Here is a 22,592-nt window from a genome sequence, read left to right on the forward strand (position 1 = left end):
CTCTAGATTACTTATAATATCTAATACCATGTAAATGCTATGTAAATACTTGTAAATACACCCTAAATACTATGTCAATAGTTGCTGCGTGCACCACAAATTCAAGTTTTGCTTTCTGGAAATTTCTGGAATTTCTCTTTTCAAAGATTTTCGAGCTTTGGCTACATGGATACAGAACCCGTGGGTAATGAGGGTCAACTATATCTTAATTCTTTATTTAATCTCCCAAAAGATAATATAACATGGAGAAATATTTAAATGAGTACCCTTCCTCAATTCCTTCCAGCCCTAGCCTACCACCCCATTTCCTGATACACACTTGTCCTGCATAGGTATATATCAGGAAATGGGGTGGTGGCTTCCCAGTCTTCAATTCTTGGCTTTTATTAAAGGAAACATTCTACTGTTTTACACAGTGCTTTGAGCCTCAAATGAGGTTTCTCCCAGATTGCAATAAATATTTGTTAATTTTGATTTAATTTAAAGAGCAGGGAGGTTAATCAAGAGCAATTAAGAGCACAAACATGTTATAAATAAATAAATACATTTTGAAATCTCCCAACTCTTCCAGTTATTTATAGTCTCAGAATATGCCATTCCAATTCAGACTCAGAACACACTATAAAATGTGTTCCACACAATTTTCAGTAAATAAGGAGCAACTATAGGTTTCAAATATTACAATTTCTATCATTCTTTCACCAGATGAGAAACTTCAGTTATCTGGCAATGGGAAAAGTGTTATGTATATTGAGGTATCAAAGACAAAAAAAGCTTAAAGATAATAGCATGTGTCCTGAAAGAACCACACCACGTGTGATTAAGTCAAATTATAAAGCAGCACCTTTAAACAGCAACTCAGAAGAAATGCGAAAATTAAAACAAAAAGATTTAAATATGAATGGTCTTTGTAATAACCTGTTAGGAGTAAATCGCTTTTGTGATAAAAGTTTATGCGTCTTTCCCAAGCAGGATTAAGAAATTAAGAATTTCGTCTTCATAAACTTCTACCAACCTCGACAAATGTGAAAGTCAAAGACGTTATGTCAACACCCAAAATGAAACGGCCCCATTCATTTCAACAAAAGTTACCAGTTCCAAATAGGATTTGGAAAATCTTGTTAAATAGGGGTGCAAACCAAACTTTCCTGTTAGACCGAATTTTAAAGAATGAATGCTTTCACAGAGGACAATTTTCTTTCTAATCTCTACAGGAATTAGTAAACTGTAAAAAATGAGGGTATCAAGATTACATATTTCCCGCCTTGTGAAGTCACAAACTTTTGCAGTCGGCATATGCAGCTTTTGTAAAAGGAAAAATGAGAGTTTTTAAATGCCTTTCATTCAAATTGAAATGAGGTAAAAGAATGAAAAGCTACAGAGCAAATATTTATCATCAGGTAAATCAAGACACTTTTAAGCTATTTTGTATTTGTCACAGTCTTAAGTTAACAAAATGTGAAAAATGCACAGAGAGCAATTGATTTTTTTGAAAGCTCAACAGTTAAGTCTGCAGAGCTTCAAGTAATCTTTTCAACCATTATCATAGTAGAGCTGCTGCTGCTTTTGAAACATTTTATCATGATATATTAAAGCATAGATGATAGTTGAAAGAATAGTAAGTAAAATAAACACTCATATACTGACAACCAGATTTAATAACTGGTTAGATGTTACCACATGTGTTTTACCTAAAGAGATACATTTTTATTTATTTATTTATTAGGAATCATCCTCAGGTAAATCATTCATACCAACTACTTGATTCATTTGCTGTCAGTCCATCTCAAGAACCTATAAAATATACTTTTATAATATAGGCCCATAAAATCCAAAAATAGAATATACCCTTATCAAAACAATTCAACCATCGCCACTATTAATAGGTCCTAAGACAAATCACTTAACCGCGCTAAGCCTGTCTTCTCACCTTTAAAAAATGAGGGCACTAAACTTGAAAATATCCACTGTCACCATTGGTTACAAGGCTTTATCATTTCAATACCCACAAGAAAACTTCTCTCACTGGCTTATTCAATCTGCATATGAAATTCCGAGAAACCTTAAAACCCCTAAAAGGTGCAAGACAACTGGTCAGAAGCAGCCCTCTACCCCAACGCTCAGTCCTACGGATGCACTTCTAGAAATCACTCCAAATTTAAAGCGAGGGTGACATTTGGCACAAGCAAATTATTGAACTATTTAATTGTCATCAAGTGTTGATCCTCAACCACATGAGACTTCCTGAGATTTTGGTTTACATTATAATTTCTCCAATCTTTCAATAGCTTCCTATCAAGATTTGCTGCTCAGCTTTTATAAATAAGAATAATAGGTCATTAGGCTTCCATTAGAAACAATTACTTCAAAAAGAGCAAATGTTGCCCTTTGTTTACCACCATACCACGGATCTCCCACAATGACAGGCTATGTAATGAAGCAACCCAGGATTTGCTTCAAATATTAATGCAAAATAGCACTCAGTCATTACAGTCATTAATTCAAGTTATTCAGTACCTATCAAAACCTCACTCTCAAAACAGAGATTAGGCAAAAATCATCTGAGAATCATCAGAAAGTTTAATTATTGAAATTCAATAAAGATCTTCCTCAAGCCTCCCCAAATCTTCCCTGTGCCCACCAGCATCTGAGATAATGTGTAGATTATAAAAATTATGGCTGCCCTAATTCTGGATTAAATAGAAATTTCAGAATATTTCTTATGACTAGATAACTACTGCCTCAGGGGCCACTAGGCCTGCTCAGAAGACACGGTCCTTTTTATGTAGCTCCAATGTGAATCTAAGTTGTTTGGAAATTGTATGATTTTGCTGGCAGAGAATGTATCTCAATATGGAAGCTGGCTTGGTGCCCTAGAAAGGAAGAAGAATGAAACGACCCTGCAGTGCAGAAAGATACGTGGTGGTTGGTATTCAACATTCTGCCACCTGAGTTGAGACTAACGGAAGCTTTTTTTTTTTGTTTTTTACATGTTAGCAAGATTTTATGTAATGCAGAAAACTACAAAAATGAAAGTGAAAAACAATCATCAGATTCTGTCATTAAGAAATAACGCAGTAGTAAACATCACTTAAAACATTTTTCAGTTAAAATAAGGAGGAAGAGTGAAAGATAAACTTCTCTACAAGTGAGGTAATATAACCCTATTTCTAAATACAATTTTTTTAACATCTTAATTGGAGTAAAATTGCTTTACAATAACAATAAAGTTATTGCTTTACAATAACTTGAATTAATGTTAGTGTTAGTTTCTGCTCTATAGCAAAGTGAATCAGTTATACATATACATATGTTCCCATATCTCTTTCCTCTTGCATCTCCCTCCCTCCCACCCTCCCTATCCCACCCCTCTAGGTGGTCACAAAGCACCTAGCCGATCTCCCTGTGCTATGCGGCTGCTTCCCACTAGATATCTATTTTACATTTGGTAGTGTATATAGGTCCACACCACTCTCTCACTTTGTCACAGCTTACCCTTCCCCCTCCCCATATCCTCAAGTCCATTCTCTAGTAGGTCTGTGTCTTTATTCTATTGTTTTTTTGTTATTCAGCTGCATGAGCTGCTTGTAAATCTTGGAGATTAATCCTTTGTCAGTTGCTTCATTTGCAAATGTTTTCTCCCATTCTGAGGGTTGTCTTTTGGTCTTGGTTATGGTTTCCTTTGCTGTGTAAAAGCTTTGAAGTTTCATTAGGTCCCATTTGTTTATTCTTGTTTTTATTTCCATTTCTCTAGGAGGTGGGTCAAAAAGGATCTTGCTGTGCTTTATGTCATAGAGTGTTCTGCCTATGTCTTCTTCTAAGAGTTTGATAGTGTCTGGCCTTACATTTAGGTCTTTAATCCATTTTGAGTTTATTTTTGTGTATGGTGTTAGGGAGTGTTCTAATTTCATACTTTTACATGTAGCTGTCCAGTTTTCCCAGCATCACTTATTGAAGAGGCTGTCTTTTCTCCACTGTATATTCTTGCCTCCTTTATCAAAGATAAGGTGACCATATGTGCGTGGGTTTATCTCTGGGCTTTCTATCCTGTTCCATTGATCTATATTTATGTTTTTGTGCCAGTACCATACAGCCTTGATTACTGTAGCTTTGTAGTATAGTCTGAAATCAGGGAACCTGATTCCTCCAGCTCCATTTTTCGTTCTCAAGATTGCTTTGGCCATTCGGGGTCTTTTGTGTTTCCATACAAATTGTAAAATTTTTTGTTCTAGTTCTGTGAAAAATGCCAGTGGTAGTTTCATAGGGATTGCATTGAACCTGTAGATTGCTTTGGGTAGTAGAGTCATTTTCACAATGTTGATTTTTCCAATCCAAGAACATGGTATATCTCTCCATCTATTTGTATCTTTAATTTCTTTCATCAGTGTCTTATAATATTCTGCATACAGGTCTTTTGTCTCCTTAGGTAGGTTTACTCCTAGATATTTTATTCGTTTTGTTGCAATGGTAAATGGGAGTGCTCTCTTAATTTCTCTTTCAGATTTTTCATCATTAGTGTATAGGAATGCCAGAGATTTCTGTGCATGAATTTTGTATCCTGCTACTTTACCAAATTCACTGATTAGCTCTAGTAGTTTTCTGGCAGCATCTTTAGGATTCTCTATGTATAGTATCATGTCATCTGCAAACAGTGACAGATTTACTTCTTCTTTTCTGATTTGGATTCCTTTTATTTCTTATTCTTCTCTGATTGCTGTAGCTAAAACTTGCAAAACTATGTTGAATAAGAGTGTTGAGAGTGGGCAACCTTGTCTTGTTCCTGATCTTAGTGAAAATGCTTTCCGTTTTTCACCATTGAGGACGATGTTGGCTGTGGGTTTGTCATATATGGACTTTATTATGTTGAGGAAAGTTCCCTCTATGCCTACCTTCTGCAGGGTTTTTATCATAAATGGGTGTTGAATTTTGTCAAAAGCTTTCTCTGCACCTGTTGAGATGATCATATGGTTTTTCTCCTTCAATTTGTTGATATGGTGTATCACGTTGATTGATTTGCATATATTGAAGAATCCTTGCATTCCTGGGATAAACCCCACTTGATCATGGTGTATGATCCTTTTAATGTGCTGTTGGATTCTGTTTGCTAGTATTTTGTTGAGGATTTTTGCATCTATGTTCATCAGTGATATTGGCCTGTAGTTTTCTTTCTTTGTGACATCCTTGTTTGGTTTTGGTATCAAGGTGATGGTGGCCTCGTAGAAGGAATTTGGGAGTGTTCCTCCCTCTGCTATATTTTGGAAGAGTCTGAGAAGGATAGGTGTTAGCTCTTCTCTAAACGTTTGATAGAATTCACCTGTGAAGCCATCTGGTCCTGGGCTTTTGTTTGTTGGAAGATTTTTTTTTTTTTTTTTTAATTATTTATTTATTTTTGGCTGTGTTGGGTCTTCGTTTCTGTGCGAGGGCTTTCTCTAGTTGTGGCAAGCGGGGGCCACTCTTCATCGCGGTGCACGGGCCTCTCACTGTCGCGGCCTCTGTTGTTGCGGAGCACAGGCTCCAGACACACAGGCTCAGTAATTGTGGCTCACGGGCCTAGTTGCTCCGCGGCATGTGGGATCTTCCCAGACCAGGGCTCGAACCCGTGTCCCCTGCATCGGCAGGCAGATTCTCAACCACTGTGCCACCAGGAAAGCCCTGTTGGAAGATTTTTAATCACAGTTTCAATTTCAGTGCTTGTGATTGGTCTGTTCATATTTTCTTTTTCTTCCTGGTTCAGTCTTGGCAGGTTGTGCATTTCTAAGAATTTGTCCATTTCTTCCAGGTTGTCCATTTTATTGGCATAGAGTTGCTTATAGTAATCTCTCATGTTCCTTTGTATTTATGCAGTGTCAGTTGTTACTTCTCCTTTTTCATTTCTAATTCTATTGATTTGAGTCTTCTCCCTTTTTTTCTTGATGAGTCTGGCTAATGGTTTATCAATTTTGTTTATCTTCTCAAAGAACTGGCTTTTAGTTTTATTGATCTTTGCTATCATTTCTTTCATTTCTTTTTCATTTATTTCTGATCTGATCTTTATAATTTCTTTCCTTCTGCTAACTTTGGGGGTTTTTTTTCTTTCTCTAATTGCTTTAGGTGCAAGGTTAGGTTGTTTATTTGAGATGTTTCCTGTTTCTTAAGGTGGGCTTGTATTGCTATAAACTTCCCCCTTAGAACTGCTTTTGCTGAATCCCATTGGTTTTGGGCCATCGTGTCTCCATTGTCATCTGTTTCTACGTATTTTTTGATTTCCTCTTTGATTTCTTCAGTGAGCACTTGCTTATTAAGTAGTGTATTGTTTAGCCTCCATGTGTTTGTATTTTTTACAGATCTTCTCCTGTAATTGATATCTAGTCTCATAGCATTGTGGTTGGAAAAGATACTTGATACGATTTCAATTTTCTTAAATTTACCAAGGCTTGATTTGTGACCCAAGATATGATCTATCCTGGAGAATGTTCCATGAGCACTTGAGAAAAATGTGTATTCTGTTGTTCTTGGATGGAATGTCCTATAAATATCAATTAAGTCCATCTTGTTTAATGTATCATTTAAAGCTTGTGTTTCCTTATTTATTTTCATTTTGGATGATGTATCCATTAGTGAAAGTGGGGTGTTAAAGTCCCCCACTATGGGAGCTTCCCTTGTGGTGCAGTGGTTGAGAGTCCGCCTGCCGATGCAGGGGACACGGGATCGTGCCCTGGTCTGGGAAGATCCCACATGTCATGGAGCGGCTGGGCCCGTAAGCCATGGCCGCTGAGCCTGCGTGTCCGGAGCCTGTGCTCCGCAACGGGAGAGGCCACAACAGTGAGAGGCCCGCGTACCACAAAAAAAAGCACTATTTAAAGTGCAATCCTGTAGAATAGTTTCAATTCTTTTTAGTTAATTGGAAAACCATTACATCATATCTGATGATACTGCTTTTAGCTAAAAGTCATTGATAGCATAAGTTTTCTGATTAACAAAATGTTAATTTGAAAACTTTTAAAAAATAAGTTTAAGATACACATTGACTTGGGGAGCTGTTGCAAAACAGAGATCAGGGAGTCATGTAAAGAGTGGTGCTGCTTTTGGAAGCCACAGGAAAACATCTGATGACAAGTAGGGATGTAGGTACTGTCTCTCTTGACCTGCCTCACTTTCAGCTGTAATCCCAACCCGCTGAAAAAGCATAGAAACAGAGTGAAAGTAAGGGAAGTAATCTGCCCAGGTGTCCATACAGCCCTGAGGCAACATACCCAGGACATTGATGGAGGTGGATGAGATGTAGGCAAATCCTTCCACATTTGGCACTTTTTTACCTAAATACCTCAGGCTTCACAAATGTTTTGAACTAACCAAACCGTGTTTCTCACACAACCGAGAAGAGACAGTGCTCATGTGATCAACTGGAGTTCTACCTCTAGGCGAGAGACCTCTGACCTTTCCTATGGTTCAAACAATATGTGTGTGATTTGAGTACGGAAAGAAACTGAGGGAATCTGAGATTTGACCTTCAAATATATATATCTCAATACTAAGAACATGACAAAGTAAAGTTCCATTGCCCTAGAACACTTGAGGATTGAATTATTCAAGGAATGCAGAATTTTCCAAGAAAAAAAAAAGGGAGGGAAAGGCGGGGAGGAAGCATAAAATTTAACTATATGGGGTGTAAATCATTTGAAGAACACCATTCCACTCTGTGTCTTCTTTAAAAACACATAATCAACCTTAACTACCTCTAAATAAAGGGGACCCACACATGTAGATGAAAAGTGGTATGTAAACATACTTCTTCAGTGAATCTGAAAATCTGTTCAGAGATGATTTGCCTTTGTCATCATATACCTTTGCTTTTCGGCACCATAAGCCTCCACATAGCTCTCTGTTGTCTACATGCGAACACGAACACACACACACACACACACACACACATACACACACACATACACAGCAAGACTATCAATCAGATTGCTAGGTAGAATCTTCTGGTCTCTGTTCACAGAGTGCTCAGAGGCAGCTGCTCTGATACCACAGGAGACATGGTTTCTCAGGGATGACTTTGAGATCAGCACTGCTCTTAAAGCCTGAGTGCTCCAAAAGACTAGGTTAAGAATAGTCAGAGTTTCACTGTACGGATGAATCAGTAGCACCAAAATGTGTGTATATACCACATAGAGAGAAAATGACTACCAACTAGGGTGCAAGAAGAGAACAGCAGAAAGTAAGAACAAAATTACACTTTACTAATATTTAACGTGCAATCTTACCATGGCATATATGTATAATTTCTATATGAATATATATATACACACACACACACACATATTTAAAGTATTTTTACTGATAGGACTACTTGATCAAAAGGTTTGGAGGTGATCAAAACCATGTAAGCTAAAGTGAGTTATGTATATATATATGCAGGCAAATAGAAGTTATATTACTTAAATCAAAAATTTTTAAATGCTTAAATAATGAGGAATTCAATTTATAACACTAGTATTATACTTTTCTTATTTTTCTATAATGGCTCATATCTCAATCTACTTTACAAAAAACTGCTTTTACCATGTCCTCAATTAATAAATATTTTATGAAAATTGGCACTAAGGAAAAGAATGGTACTTATAAAACAAATTTATTCAGCTTTTACTGCAAAGATTTAGTGATGAAATATCCCAAAATAATCAGGTAACAGTGAAAACAAATTAAAAGTCAACTTTATTTTTTAATCATTTACATTCACCTTTGCTTTTACTGTGCTCTATCAGAAGAAAAATTATTTTTATAGAATTAATATTTTAAAGGAACTAAGCAATCAACACCATATCTGGAAAAATCAGCATCCAACATAAGGTGATTTTAGGTCATCAGGGCAATTTCAATGCTGCTAATTATATCTTCAAGTAAGCAGGACTTATGTTTCAGTATCCTGTCAAATTTTAAGGGATGTAAGACCAGGAAGAAATAGTTTTAAATGTAAAAAATACAAGTGAAAGTGTAAATAGGTTAAGAGAAGGGGAAAAGGATATTTTAACTCCAAGAGCTATAAATTCCAAGTGTCTCTTTTCATTCCTCCCTAATCTTCAAAACATACAGGAAAAAAAACACAAAATGAGAATATTCAACACAAATTTCCAACTGTGTCATACATAAGCTATTTTCCTATAGACGAAAGATGCATGAACATAAGTAAAGAAAGATAAGGTATCACAGAGGAAAAAGTCTGATGAAAGACTGAATTTCCATATAATATGTAAAAGCAGAGATCCTATAAGAGGAATAAAAAGGGGATAAAATATTAACAGACACTGGATTTCAAAACACAAATATGAATTTAAAAGTCTTGTCTCCTAACACTTTTCCCCATTCATTTCAGTCTGTAAATGTATTTACAATAGACTGCCTCTACCTTTTTATGAAGAAACACTGAACCTTTAGCATTTCCTTTCTAAGAAACTAAATTTAGAGAATGTAGAAGGTATAGGAAGAGACAGTCATGATAGCATCTAAAATTTAAGGGGAAAAGAATTTATAGTGTCTTAAAGTAAATGAATAGCAAACTTATCTAAACTTTTAAGTATTACACATAGACTACTGATAATTAAAATACAGTTAAATACTTTCAATTGGTATACTTTACCCATGTCAGTATTTGAGATGGCAACTGTTAATTAATATGCAATTCTGCAACTAAAACTTTTATTCATGTTATATGACCTAATATAGTTCAGTAATTAAGATCAGTTTTCAAAATATAACCAAGCAAATAAAATATATTTATTTCATAGTAGTTTTGCCACTTCCTATTTTAAATTTCTGGTTCTTGAGCCAAATTTCATGTATCACTGCCTTATATTGACACCTGCTGGAAAGTACTGGAATTGTAGATCTATCATTTCGTTATCTGTATAGTTGTAAATCTTGCTTTTGAGAAAAGAAATGTGAAAGATAACATCTTAACTGAGAATAATACAAATTTTAATTTTCTAAGAAAAAAAAGTAACACTTAATTCCAAACATTTAAATTTAATGGTTTCTGTAGAAAATTATAAATCTCAAGAAGTCTGCCCAAAGAGTTTTTCTGTTGGGAATTAACTTATCCAATGACTTCATTAACTTAACTTGTGCTAATTTGGGGTATGATTATGAAACTAATTAAGCAAACTTCTCCAGTATTTGAACTTCCACTTTTCACCTTAAACTATCTTAATTCCTTGGTCACATGACTTGAGGAAAATACCTAATTTTGTGAAAGTATGCATACAAATGGATCAGAAAAATGATCCGGCTAACAAAACAATATTCATACCTGTAGATTAAAAGGATAAAATAACATGCATTAGTGAATGAGCTTTTCTTCTCTATTTTCAAAACTGCTTGTTCATGAACTACATAAACATTTTACAAGAATAAATTTATTCTCTGAAGTGCACCAAAACACAACATATTAAAATAAATAATTTATGAATTCTTACAAATGAATAAATTAAGTTGTATTGTTTTAATTAACTTCTTATGCAAATGAAAACACTTCTAAGTATCACTGCAAAGAATGCTCACTACCTTAATCTGTCTCCTAAAACTTTTCAGAAAAAAAAAAAAGATTCCAGACAGAAATACATTTAATTGACCAAACTGTTAGAAATAAGAATATATGATAGAGTTAATAAAATTCTGCTTTTCCCCTCTAATCCACTACCATATAATAAGCAGGACCTAGGTGCTCAGACATGTCCTATTTTATAACATCAGAAAAATAACATTGTCCTAGAGACAGTTGTTCCAATTACAAATGAGTTTCGGCAGCTAATAGGGCAACAAGATACATTCTTGCGAATGGCACTAAGAACATGAAATAAAGGAAGAATATTGTACTGCAGTGCTGGATAAACTGCTTTAGCATTCCGGTTATAATTCCTCCCTTCCTTTCTTAAATCACTCCAATTTCTGACAAAGTAATGAGCTAGTATGAACCTAGTTTAAATAAAACAAAACAATGATCAAAAATATAATAGCTAACTTTTTAAAAAAATATAGGAGCTCATTCAATGTTTTATGTTTAGGATGACGTAGTATTTGAAATTTGCAACTGTCAAACAAGTTGCCTTCTGAAAGTGTACTTAATCCACCTGTCCAAATAAAATTCAGTTCTTCACGTTTAACTATAGTATATGAAGATTCAAGAATATGGGGAATAAATACTTTACCATAAGATGAAGTCCAGTAGTTCCTAAAATATGTTTTAATTTTTTTAAATTGATAAACAATTAACTATAGAGAGATGAACAGTTTTTAAGTAAACTACTCAAAGATTATTTTAAACTTTTTAAAAATTTACTGACATTTACTTAAGATTAATTTGCCATTTACTTTTAAGACCACAAGTATCTCAGAGGTAACAGGTCTTAATGAATGTAGTTTTGCTGTATTTTCTCTAAACAGTTCACTAGCCCTTCTCAAAAAGACAAGATTTTGTCAATTGCAAAATAAAATATGCACTAAAATAGTACTTGTTCCTGATTCTTAAACAAAATTTAATTAAGCAATTCACTTTAATGGCTTTCACAGTCAGTCACTAAGAAAAGGAATCTTTCCCTGATAAGAACCCTGAAAGATTAGATTTTAGATCCTGAGAAGCAGTAGAATTGTCTGACACCAGAGATCCTCATTTTCAATCACTCAGTTACCTTACAGAGCTTCTGATATCGAGGAGAAGAAACTGCCATCCTTTGTAAACGATGTAACAAAACCACAACTTTCTGCAGAGACGTTCTCACCACAGCCATCATTTTAAGTTTACCACACTTCTGCAGACACCTCAGAATTTGCATTATAAATGAAGAGCACTGATCATTTCCTCCCGGTCACTGGACAATGATTTGCCAGTTCTCTGAGCATGCTCGTTTCCAGGAAAGCATTTGAAAAATACAGGGGACTTAGGTGCTAGGCAAATGAAGGCTGGTATTCCTTCAACTTCTTCTCAATTTAAAAAACATACACAAACGCCACCCAGAAAGCCCCCAGTAGATGCTCACAGCCAGTACTTGCTCAGCCCGGCACGGCCAGACAATGAAGCAAGTTGTTGGGCAGCCAAAACGCTGCCTGCTGCGGGCGAGGAGTGTGCTCAGTAGCCAAAAAGGGTATTAAGTGAAACATTAAAGCTGCAGATACAAAGCAGACATCCCCTGGGAGCAGAGATTCAACACATCACCAGGATGCATGCCTTGTAGCGGGCTTATATTAAGCGATCGAGTGGCATTCACTCTCTCTAAAGAGGGATGTTTCGCTTCCCGACTAAACGCAGCTCTGGCTGTGTTCTGTGGGATGAGTGAATAGAGCCCATTACAAATCTTGAGCAGAACAGAAGGGTACTGGACTCTAATATCAGCCCAGATGCTGAGTGTTAATAAATCACCTCCACACAGGTCTCAGAACAAGATCATGTAAAACAAAACAAAAAATACCTGCAGGGGATATGTGGCTTTACCTAAGATACCGTAAAAGCAGAGTCATCTACAGGCTCTCAGATGCTTGCTTAGGAGGAAAGCCATCAGAAATCAAATTTCCAATGTTAGGTTAAGACTCCTCTAATTAAACAGTAAGGTTAAAAAAACCCAACAAAGTCTGTAATTGACTACTAACATTCCAAATTATCACATTTCCCCTTAGACAGAATCTTCATCTCATTTTATTTGCCATAAAGCTGTTCTACTTTTATGAGTAAGAAATGTAAGACAGTATATATATATATATATATATATATATATATATAGAGAGAGAGAGAGAGAGAGAGAGAGAGAGAGAGAGAGATATCATATAGATAGAAAAACGCAGTACAGAATTTTGGGGTTTTCTATTTATATGTATACATTTCAGATAATATTTTCTACTTCAGCTTGAATACCATTATAAATATCAATTGGGGTAAAGCACTGTTAGGAAATAAGCAAAATAACCCAGAATGATTAAATGACTGGGCCAAAGGGCACAGCCAGAAATAGAACCCAGAGGTTTCCCATTATCAGTGTCCTGCTCAAATTAATAACCTGGGTAGGTCTGCATTTTCACCTTTCTCTACTATTGTCATGATTCTTTAAAAGAAATGCAGCATTTAAAAATATTTGTTTCTCTTCTTTACTTTTCCTGCCTTTTCAGTCCTTCAATTTTAGCATGACTTAAAGCCCTAAATTGGGTCTTACAGGGTTGTGTTTATCAAACAGTGTTTTTGTGGGCTTCTGCTTGTCTACTTTTTCCCTGCAGCTCTATACTGAGAACCTATACTGCCTCCCTCTGGATAGGCTAACGATGTCAAAATATCTACATAAAGCCAAAATCGGAAGAGGTCATCAACGAATGATGTAATTAAAAATAACAATTTATTCGGCAAAGGTATAGAAACAGGAAGTAGATCAGTGATTATTTAGGGATTGGAGAACTGGCAATAGGGGATTGACAGCCAAGAGGTACCGGGTTTCTTTTTGAGGTGACAAAAATGTTCTAATTTGATTATGGTGATGGTTGCACTACTTTGAGAATACAGTAAAAACAACTCAATTGTACAACTTAAATGGATGGATTGTATGGTATGCGAAATTCCAATAAAGCTGTTATCAAAAAAAAAAAAAAAAGAAGAACTTGTAATTCCTGTCCCTAAACCAGCAGGTGAAGTTTCCACAGTACAGGTAATACCCCCCAAACACTATGCTGGGTACGGGGGAAAATCTGAAACAATCTAAATAGTTAAAGTCTGCACCTATGGAAAAGAGGATAAAAATTAGGCTGAAAGAGAACACAGGAGATGAAAACACAATAATCCCAAAGCAGAGAGCAAAAACACCAACCCCAGAAAGGCAACAGGGCAACAGAATTTTACCCAGGAAAGAATCGAAGTATGTTAATTAACTGGCACTGATAAAATGTAAAGCTTGTATTTTGAAATATAATTAAAATGATAATAATATCTTAGAATATGGGCATGAAAATTCAGAATAAATACATTTGAATTAACAGATAAACTGACCGGGAAGTCAATAATAGACTTTCATTCAAAAGCAAAAAAAAAAAAAAAAAAATAGTTTCTGCATCTTTGGCCAAATTCTCTCATCTGAATCAGATCCACAGTGACAACTGCATAGCAGGCATCTCCTCCTGGATGTTACCCAGATGCCTCATTTCATCATAGTCAAAATGGAATTTCCCATCACATCACACTCCGCACTAACTTGCACTGCTGCCCTGACTTCTCCTATATTCCCAATGTCAGATTCTAACACCACCTGGCAATCTTCTTTGTTAGTACCCCTTCCCCCACCCTTAGTCTACCCACACTATCAAGTCATTAGGTGTATTCCCCCTGTCACTGCCTCATTTCTAGTCATTATCACCTCTGACCAGATGGCTAGAGTATCCTAACGGACTGCTCGGCTGTCAGTCTTGCCCAGTTCAAACCCACTCTCCATAAAGCCATTGGCTAGATTCCTATAAAATACAAATCCCCCTGCAACACTCCCTTGCTTAATATGCTTTAAGGACTTTCCCCCATTGCCACCAGGTTAAAATATGAAATACTTAGCAAGTCATACAAGATCCTCTATGATCTGGACCGCTCAGCTCTCCAGGAGCTTTTGTCTCCAAAAGATCAGGTTTTCTCTTGCCAATAGTCCTCTGCTGAGGAGAAAAATCTAACTGCCTTGCAGCAGGGCAGTGAAACATAAATCTGTAAATCCAAGCGATCATCCATTCTTAGCAGAAATGGCATGTATCATAGCATACTCTCAGAAATTAATCTTCATCTTCCATTGTGCTTCCAAACTATGCTTTATCAAAATGTACCCAAATTCACCTTAAACCAAATACAGAATAAACTTCTTCACCTTCATGAAATACTACCACGGCCCTGCATCCAGCTGTGTTGAGACAAAAAGCAAGTACAACCAGAGAACATGTCGTGTAAGCAGTTCTACATACACCCCTTGCACACAGAGCACATACTTGCCAGGGTCCTTATTCCATCGTTCTTACGCACACATGTCTACCACCACCGCCATGCCACCAGAACATTTATTTTATAATTGCAGGTGCTTTTCCACATTCATTTTCTTCAACAAATATCTTTCCATTTCCAAGTAAGTTTTCATTTTAACTGTCCACTCACACAAAAGGAGAGTCATTAATACAAAAACCCAAAGGAAAATTAAAATTCTTTTGCCTCAGAAATACTCAGCAAATGGTACTAAGTCTCTAAAAATCATCTACCTATATGGTGCCCAAAACAAAGCCACGGATTTTTTTTTTAACAAAGCGAAGAGAACGTTTTAAAATTAACAGCATGTAACAAAGGAGCAAGGGAGTGAAAAATCATGCGAACTACCATAATGTGTAACATCCAAAACATAAACAAATGTATGTGTTTATCTTTAGATAGATTTTAATAGGCTCTTAATAAATGCCCTCTTTAATATTTCTCATGAGACAAAATGGATTATTTTAGCAACATTAAATTAGTTTTGAGAAGCATTTATCATTCGTGTTATAATGTATTTTAGTCAGCAACCTTTCTTTCTTGATGCTGGTTGCCATAAGACAAGTAATCCTGTGCTTAGTTATTTTTATTCAGAAAGATTTTAAACATCTCTATGTACATGTATTTCTTCCACAATTTGAATATTCATTAAATATTGAGAAGAGTTTTTTGGCTATGTAAGAATATATCCCAGAATAAAATGTATTGGAAGACATTATTAAACTCTAAAACAGGTCTGTTTTAGACCTGCTAAAACAAGGCTCATTTCAAGCCTCCTTTGCTCTTTGTCTAAAACTGTTACCTTCTCGAGTGCATAGCCTGGGTATGTTTTGAGTTTAACATCATTATTACATAAATTGAGTATCTGTGAGCATTAATAGGTCAGGCTTATCATTGTTTAAGTCATAAAAAATAATATATTCTAGCACATACCCGCATTTAGAACCCTCTAAAAATGAGATGATAGCTAAATATTTTACCAATTAACATTTATGGTGAGCTCATAAGACTCCAGAGGGTAAGAGAAAAAAGACAAAAAAGAGCAGATTTATCTTTGATACCTGCCTGCTCACTCTCATTATCAACTCACAGGTGTATTATGCAATGAATCAATGAATAAGAAATAAGAAGTAATGTATAAGTAAACATAGATTTTTGTTAAATTAATCTTGAGAATTCAACCATAAAACACCCTAACAGTCTTTATGCATGGGAATAAATTATTAATAAGTCTATTCCAAAAGGGTCTTTCTTTAAAATTCATAACTTTTTAAGGATAATAATTTCAAACTTAAGAGAAAATTTGTAAGAATAATTCCAAGAAAGCTTGTGTACCCTTCAACCAGACCCACACACACATTTGGGAACATTCTGATGTTTCAAGGGAAAAGATTTCCTAAGAAAGGATTCAGAAAAGGTCATCATACTGAAGTTCATAATGGTGAAGTTTTAGGGTCCAAGGGCAGTGGTCTGTATTTATTTAGAATTTCCACGCAGAGCTCTGCGTAGGCAACAACATGGAATAATGCAATCTCTGGCCTTGAAGAACCATGTGATCAACTAGAGGAGGAGACAGGCATCAGATGACAGTGGATCACGAGTTCACAAGCATATCAGAAATAATAACTGTCAAAATGCTGTGAGAATGGCACAGCATAAAGAAGTAACCAGATGTAAAACTGTGGTAAACAAGGAGTCTTCTCCATTGAAGTAGGTTTAAAACCAAGTTCTAAGTGAGAAGGCCTGTGATGGGCAAGAGTAGGTTATTCTGCACAAAGAAAATGGGAAATTCAAGGGCACCGAAGCAGGTGTACTTGGGGGCAGAAAAAAGATTCAGATATGCTTCATTAGATTCCTCAAATATTTTTTTAAAGGAAAGATTTTGTGTTATCACATTTCATGTAGAAGAAAATGTGAGCCTCAGACTGCATTCACAATCATAGCTATCAAGCTAAAGACATAGAAGTAGCACCCTCAAGCCTAATATTCTTGGTTGTATACTAAGCCACAGAGCCTTTGCAGCTTTTATATTAAGTATTTACAATAAATGGAGAAAGAAATAACTTCCTGTTAAGAGGAAATGCCCTTATCATTCAGGCTTCAATAAGGCTAACTGTAATAGGGCTTAAAATGACCGAAATATATAATAGTTATGAGCCTGTAAGTCTAAATAAAAAACTATTACTCCCATAAAACAAGGTGTTTTTTCCCTCAATTATTAAGTAAAAGTACTTTACAGATCTTATTTCCAGAAACCAATTATTCATAGGGGAGCATGGATTTCATACCAAAATAAGGCGACAACCTCACCTTTGAACGGTAATAAATTTTGCATGTAGATGGATCAAAAGAGCACAGCAAAAATTAAAATACAAGGCGCAGTTTCCCGTGCACTTGCCTGCATCTGCTGTGTGAGTTCCCTGGCCAGGATGGTGTCCTGAAGAGCATTCTCCCGCTGAGAGGCATCCGCAAGCACATTAACTGTGGTTTCTGCTTCTTGTATCCACTTTAGGAAGTTCTCCAGATCCCTGCGAGAGGCCTGCACTGTCCTCAGCTCATCCTCCAAGGCACTCTGTCTGTCAGCAATGCTGCAAGGAACAACACGACAGGCACGTCTCCGTTACTTACAGTGTGACAGTCCACATCATGCACGCCCTAAAGAAAAATTAACAGATGGCCTCCAAGCAACCTTTATGTATTTAAGTACCTAATGTAACTGGGAGATTTGTTTATATGTGTGTCTTGAATAATCCTTAATGGAGGGGTAATGTGAATTTTGAGAAGAAGGAGAGGGAGAGAGATATAAACATTAACAAAATCACATTCATATCATAAAATAATTATAACATTTTACAGTTTGTAATTGTATGCTGTTATTCCCCATACATTTTATTTCAGTACCTTAGTATCATTCCTGACACTCAAAAGGCAATATCAATAAATATTCATACAAGTGACTAAATGAATTCTAGGAAGAAGTAAAATCTGAAGAAGTGTTTAAGATACAATCAAATAATTTAAAGGACTTACTTTATATATTTTAAACACTTCAGATCAATGCAAACTGGTTCTTCAAGCTGATATAATAATATTATATTTGGAAGACACTGGACAATCAAGTTTTTATAAAGCTTTCATTAAATCTACATCAAAATTAAAGCATATAACTACCCTGGAGTTGCATGATTTAACAGACACACACAACTGTAAATCCAACCTTTAAAATTTCATATACCTCAAAGCTCCATATAAAGAAAACAAACAACTTAATTTGCAAATGGGCACCAACAATTTCACTCCTAGGTATTTAATCCCAAGAGAACTAAAAACATATGTCCACACAAAAACTTATACAAAAATGTTTATAGCAGCATTATTTAGAAGAGCCAAACAGCAGAATCACCCCAAATATCCATCAAGTGGGAGGGGAATTACTAAACAAAATGTAGTATATTCACCCACGAAATATTGCTCAGCCATAAAAAGGAATGAAGTACTGATACATGCTCAGCATGGATGGACCTTGAAAACATTATGCCAAGTGAAAGAAACCAGACACAAAAGGCCACATATTGTGTGATTCCATTTATATGAACTACTTAAAAGAAGTAAATCCATAGAAGGAGAAAGTAGATTAGTTGCTGACTAGGACTGGAAGGTAGAGGGAAATGGGGACAGACTGCTAATGGGTGGTGGGTTTCTTTTCAGGGTGATAAACTGTTCTGAAATTAAGAGTGTGGTAATGGCTGCACAACAGAGAAAATATACTAAAAACCATTAAGTTGTATACTTTCAAAGGGTGAATTTCATGGTATATGAACTGTTATCACAATTTAAAAATCAACACATGTAATATGATCTTATTTACATATTTTTTCTATCTGCCCATCCACTCATCCATCCATTTATCATCATCCATCTGTCTTTCTATCTGTATATACAGATAGAGGGAGAAATGTCTGGAACACTAACCTAATATTAAAATAGTTCCAGGTGCTAGGATTTGATGTGGTTTACTTTCCTATTTGTACTTTTCTGCATTCTTTGAATTTATAATAAACAAGTATCTTTTTTACATATCAATAAACATTCCTTTTAAAAAATGGGTAAAAGATGTAAACAGACATATCATCATAGAAGATGTATGGATAGCAAGAAGCACATGAAAAGCTACTCAACATCAGTAACTATCAGAAAAATGTAAATCCAATCCACAATGAGATATCATTACATATTAGAATGGCTTTAAGAAAATGACCAAACCAAGTGCTGATAAGAATGTAAAGTAATTGCAACTCTCATACACTGCAGGTAGGAGTGTAAAATGGTATGGCCATATTGAAAAACAGTTTGGCAGTTTTTTATAAAGTTAACCATGCACTTAAGATACAAGCCAGCAATCCTATTCCTAAGTATTTACCCAAGAGAAATGAAAACATATGCCTACACAAAACCTGTATGCAAATGATCATAGCAGCTTTATTCATAATGGTCCAAAACTCATAATAACCCAAATGTCATCAGCTAGTAAATAGATAAACTGGGGTACATGCATACAATGGAATACTACTGAGCAATAAAAATCTAAAAACTAATGATGTATATACATCAACATGAATGGAACCTCAAATGCATTTTGCTAAGTGAAAGAAGCCAGACATAAAAGCTACATACTACGATCCCATTTATATGACATTCTGGAATGTCATCTTCAACTCAGCATTTACTTACTGAAAAACCGCCAACAGTGTTTGGCTGCCTACAGAACAAATTCAAATTGCTTCTGCTGGAACTCAGTGTCCTCCATAATCTATCACTAACTTACTTTTCCAGCTTTACGCCCCTAGTTATTTCCAATAGTTCAGATCAAAGTGGTATGTTCCTTTTTCTCTAGAATATTCTTAATACTATGCCCACATAATTTTATACCCACATAAAAAATGTCCTTTTGACAATCTTCACCTATCAAATTCCTTCCAATCCTTTAAGGGTTAAAGTTACCTCCTTCAGAACATCTCAGCCCAATTAGGTTTCCTTGTCCTGAGTTCATAAAAGGTCAAAACTCCTCTTCATTCAGAAATTCATCATATATATCCTGGAAAAGCCCTTAGATTGTGATCTTATTTCACCCTTAAATTTTACTTTATCTACATCATAGAGATTTCTTGTCTGTCTCCCTGTTCCATAAACTCACTATGGGCAGAAGCAGTCTTTTGTATCTCCATATTCCTCAGAGTCTTTTTATAGCATTATGATAGTTTTATAGAATAATGAAAATCTTTTTACAATATGCCTTTAAAATTACCTCCCAAACTCCACTTTTCAAGAAGCTACTGACAGAAGTCCTCTACAATACCTAGTTTGTAAATCCAGAAAGAAGACAATATAAGAAGCTTAAAAACAAGAAATCCAACAGGCTCTCATGCTAATGGTGAAAGGAGATCTCAGAAAAGAGAGCAATGCACCAAACTGGATCAGATGAGGGCTGTCTTCACCATTCCAGCTGTTATGTTTCTTGTTTTAATTTGACAAAATTAACAAAGGAGACACTCTGACAAAACAATAACTCAAAAGAGGACAAAAACAAACTCCATGAGATCCTAGGAGGAAAGTACAGAAAATCCCCAGGATAATGGCTGCGCAGCAGACCTGGAAAGCTGTCTCCAGAGCAAATGTCTACAAGAAAAAATATTAGAAGTGATAGACTGCTTAATGTGATTGACCTCGTCAATCACTGACAGGCTATTGGAAAATGTGGGAAGAATTAGCAATAGGTGCAAAGAAAACTAAGCGTATAAAAACAAGGCAATTATTAATTTCAGGTAAAATAAACAGAGAAGAAGCAAAATCATAGTAAACTTTAGTGCCTAGCTGTTAATGATGTTTAGACAGGCATAATAACGTCAACACTGAATATCTGCTTCTCTAAAAAGTCAATGATAAGATGGTACAGCCACTATGGAAAACAATATGGCAGTTCCTCAAAAACATAAAAATAGAACATGATCAAGCAAGGGGAAGAAAAAAGCTGCCGCTAGGGAGAGGGACTGTAGTGAGTAGTGAGAGTACCACTATACTCTATTATAAATCTTTCAGTATTTTAAATATTTTTGTAATCATATTCATATATTTAATTTTTTATATTTAGAAGTTATCCACCAGAATTTGGGTGGTTGGTGGTGATGGTGTTTTATCTTCCACCTAACCCTGCCCATATTTTCAATTATTAAAATATCAACTGAAGAAAATACTAAGAATAGCCAGGGCTTCCCTGGTGGCGCAGCGGTTGAGAGTCTGCCTGCCGATGCAGGGGACTTGGGTTCGTGCCCCGGTCCGGGAAGATCCCACATGCTGCAGAGCCGCTGGGCCCGTGAGTCATGGCCGCTGAGCCTGCGCGTCCGGAGCCTGTGCTCCGCAACGGGAGAGGCCACAACAGTGAGAGGCCCATGTACACCAAAAAAAAAAAAAAAAAAAAAAAAGAATACCCAAATAAAGATTGTGCCAAAAAAGTATAAGAATTAAAGGAGTATACAGGCACAATTAATCAGCCATGAACAGACGATTCTAACTTTAAGAACACTCATATACAATTTAGTACTTATAAAATTTAGTAAAGTAGACTATTCTTATTTTAAGAACACATATAAAATTTAGTAATTATAAAATTTAGCAAAGTCAAACACGTTCAGCTTACATAATCAATATCCTTTATTCTTAAGAATATTCACACGTACATAACAGGTTATGTGGCAAACAGCTAATGTAGAAACACATCATTATGAATTAGCTCTATTAAACCCTAAGAATGCCCAGACTAGGGAAAAGGATGCAAATGTCTAAGAACCTCATGGGTGAAGGCAGAGATTCCCTCTACTTGAGAGACACTTACAAACTTATCAAGCATGAAGGAAGGACCAGGCTAGCAGGGGAGGTGGAAAGCCTAAAGTGATGCTTCAGAGGAAAAGGGAGCTAAGAGAATCATGAGCGCTTGACCTTAGACAATGTTGGTTCCACTGGGTTGGGTAACACCAGCAGCATATTTTGGTGACCAGTGGAACATTCTGAATCCAGAAGCTAGGGCATTTATTGTAAAACTGTCAAATTATCTACTAGTCATCAGTGGGAAAAGAGATTCTCCTTCAAAAGTATTCACTTTGTAGGAAACTGCTAAAAAATAACTTTTAGACAATGGTTAAGAGATGTCTACTTTATTGGTTACTAAAGCAAAAGAATACAGGTTTTGGATCAAGGCAGACATGGCTCCTCCACTGACTAGCTGTGAAACCTGGGGCAGTTGCCCACCTCCTCACGCATCATTTTCATCATCCCTAAACTCCACTTGCCACACAAGGTTCTCCACAAGGTCTGAGTCTTGCTTACCTTTCCAAGTATCATCTCATCACTCCAAGCCTCATGCCACCTACAAAAACGAACCAATTACTAACCCTCAAAGTGGTCACTGTTTCCCATCCAGAGCTTAACTTTTTATTTCTTTTACTTTAAATATCCTTCCTAACCCCTCCATCCCCCCACTAAACTTTTCCCTTTCCACCTGGTTAATTTCTACTTACCCTACAGAACTTGGTGCAGA

At 35.9% G+C, this 22,592-nt stretch overlaps 1 protein-coding gene across 3 annotated transcripts in view; it reads right to left on the reverse strand.

The window, feature by feature from the left end:
* UTRN (utrophin) overlaps window positions 1-22,592 on the reverse strand; it is a 561,071-nt gene that overhangs the window by 224,132 nt on the left and 314,347 nt on the right. For all 3 annotated transcript variants that reach the window (XM_032650818.1, XM_032650820.1, XM_032650819.1), the window contains one exon: window positions 17,400-17,589. In XM_032650818.1, coding sequence (XP_032506709.1) covers window positions 17,400-17,589 — 190 coding nt within the window. The remainder of the gene's footprint in view (window positions 1-17,399; window positions 17,590-22,592) is intronic.

Source organism: Phocoena sinus, chromosome 12, assembly GCF_008692025.1.
Source record: "Phocoena sinus isolate mPhoSin1 chromosome 12, mPhoSin1.pri, whole genome shotgun sequence".
Classification (NCBI taxonomy): Eukaryota; Metazoa; Chordata; class Mammalia; order Artiodactyla; family Phocoenidae; genus Phocoena; species Phocoena sinus.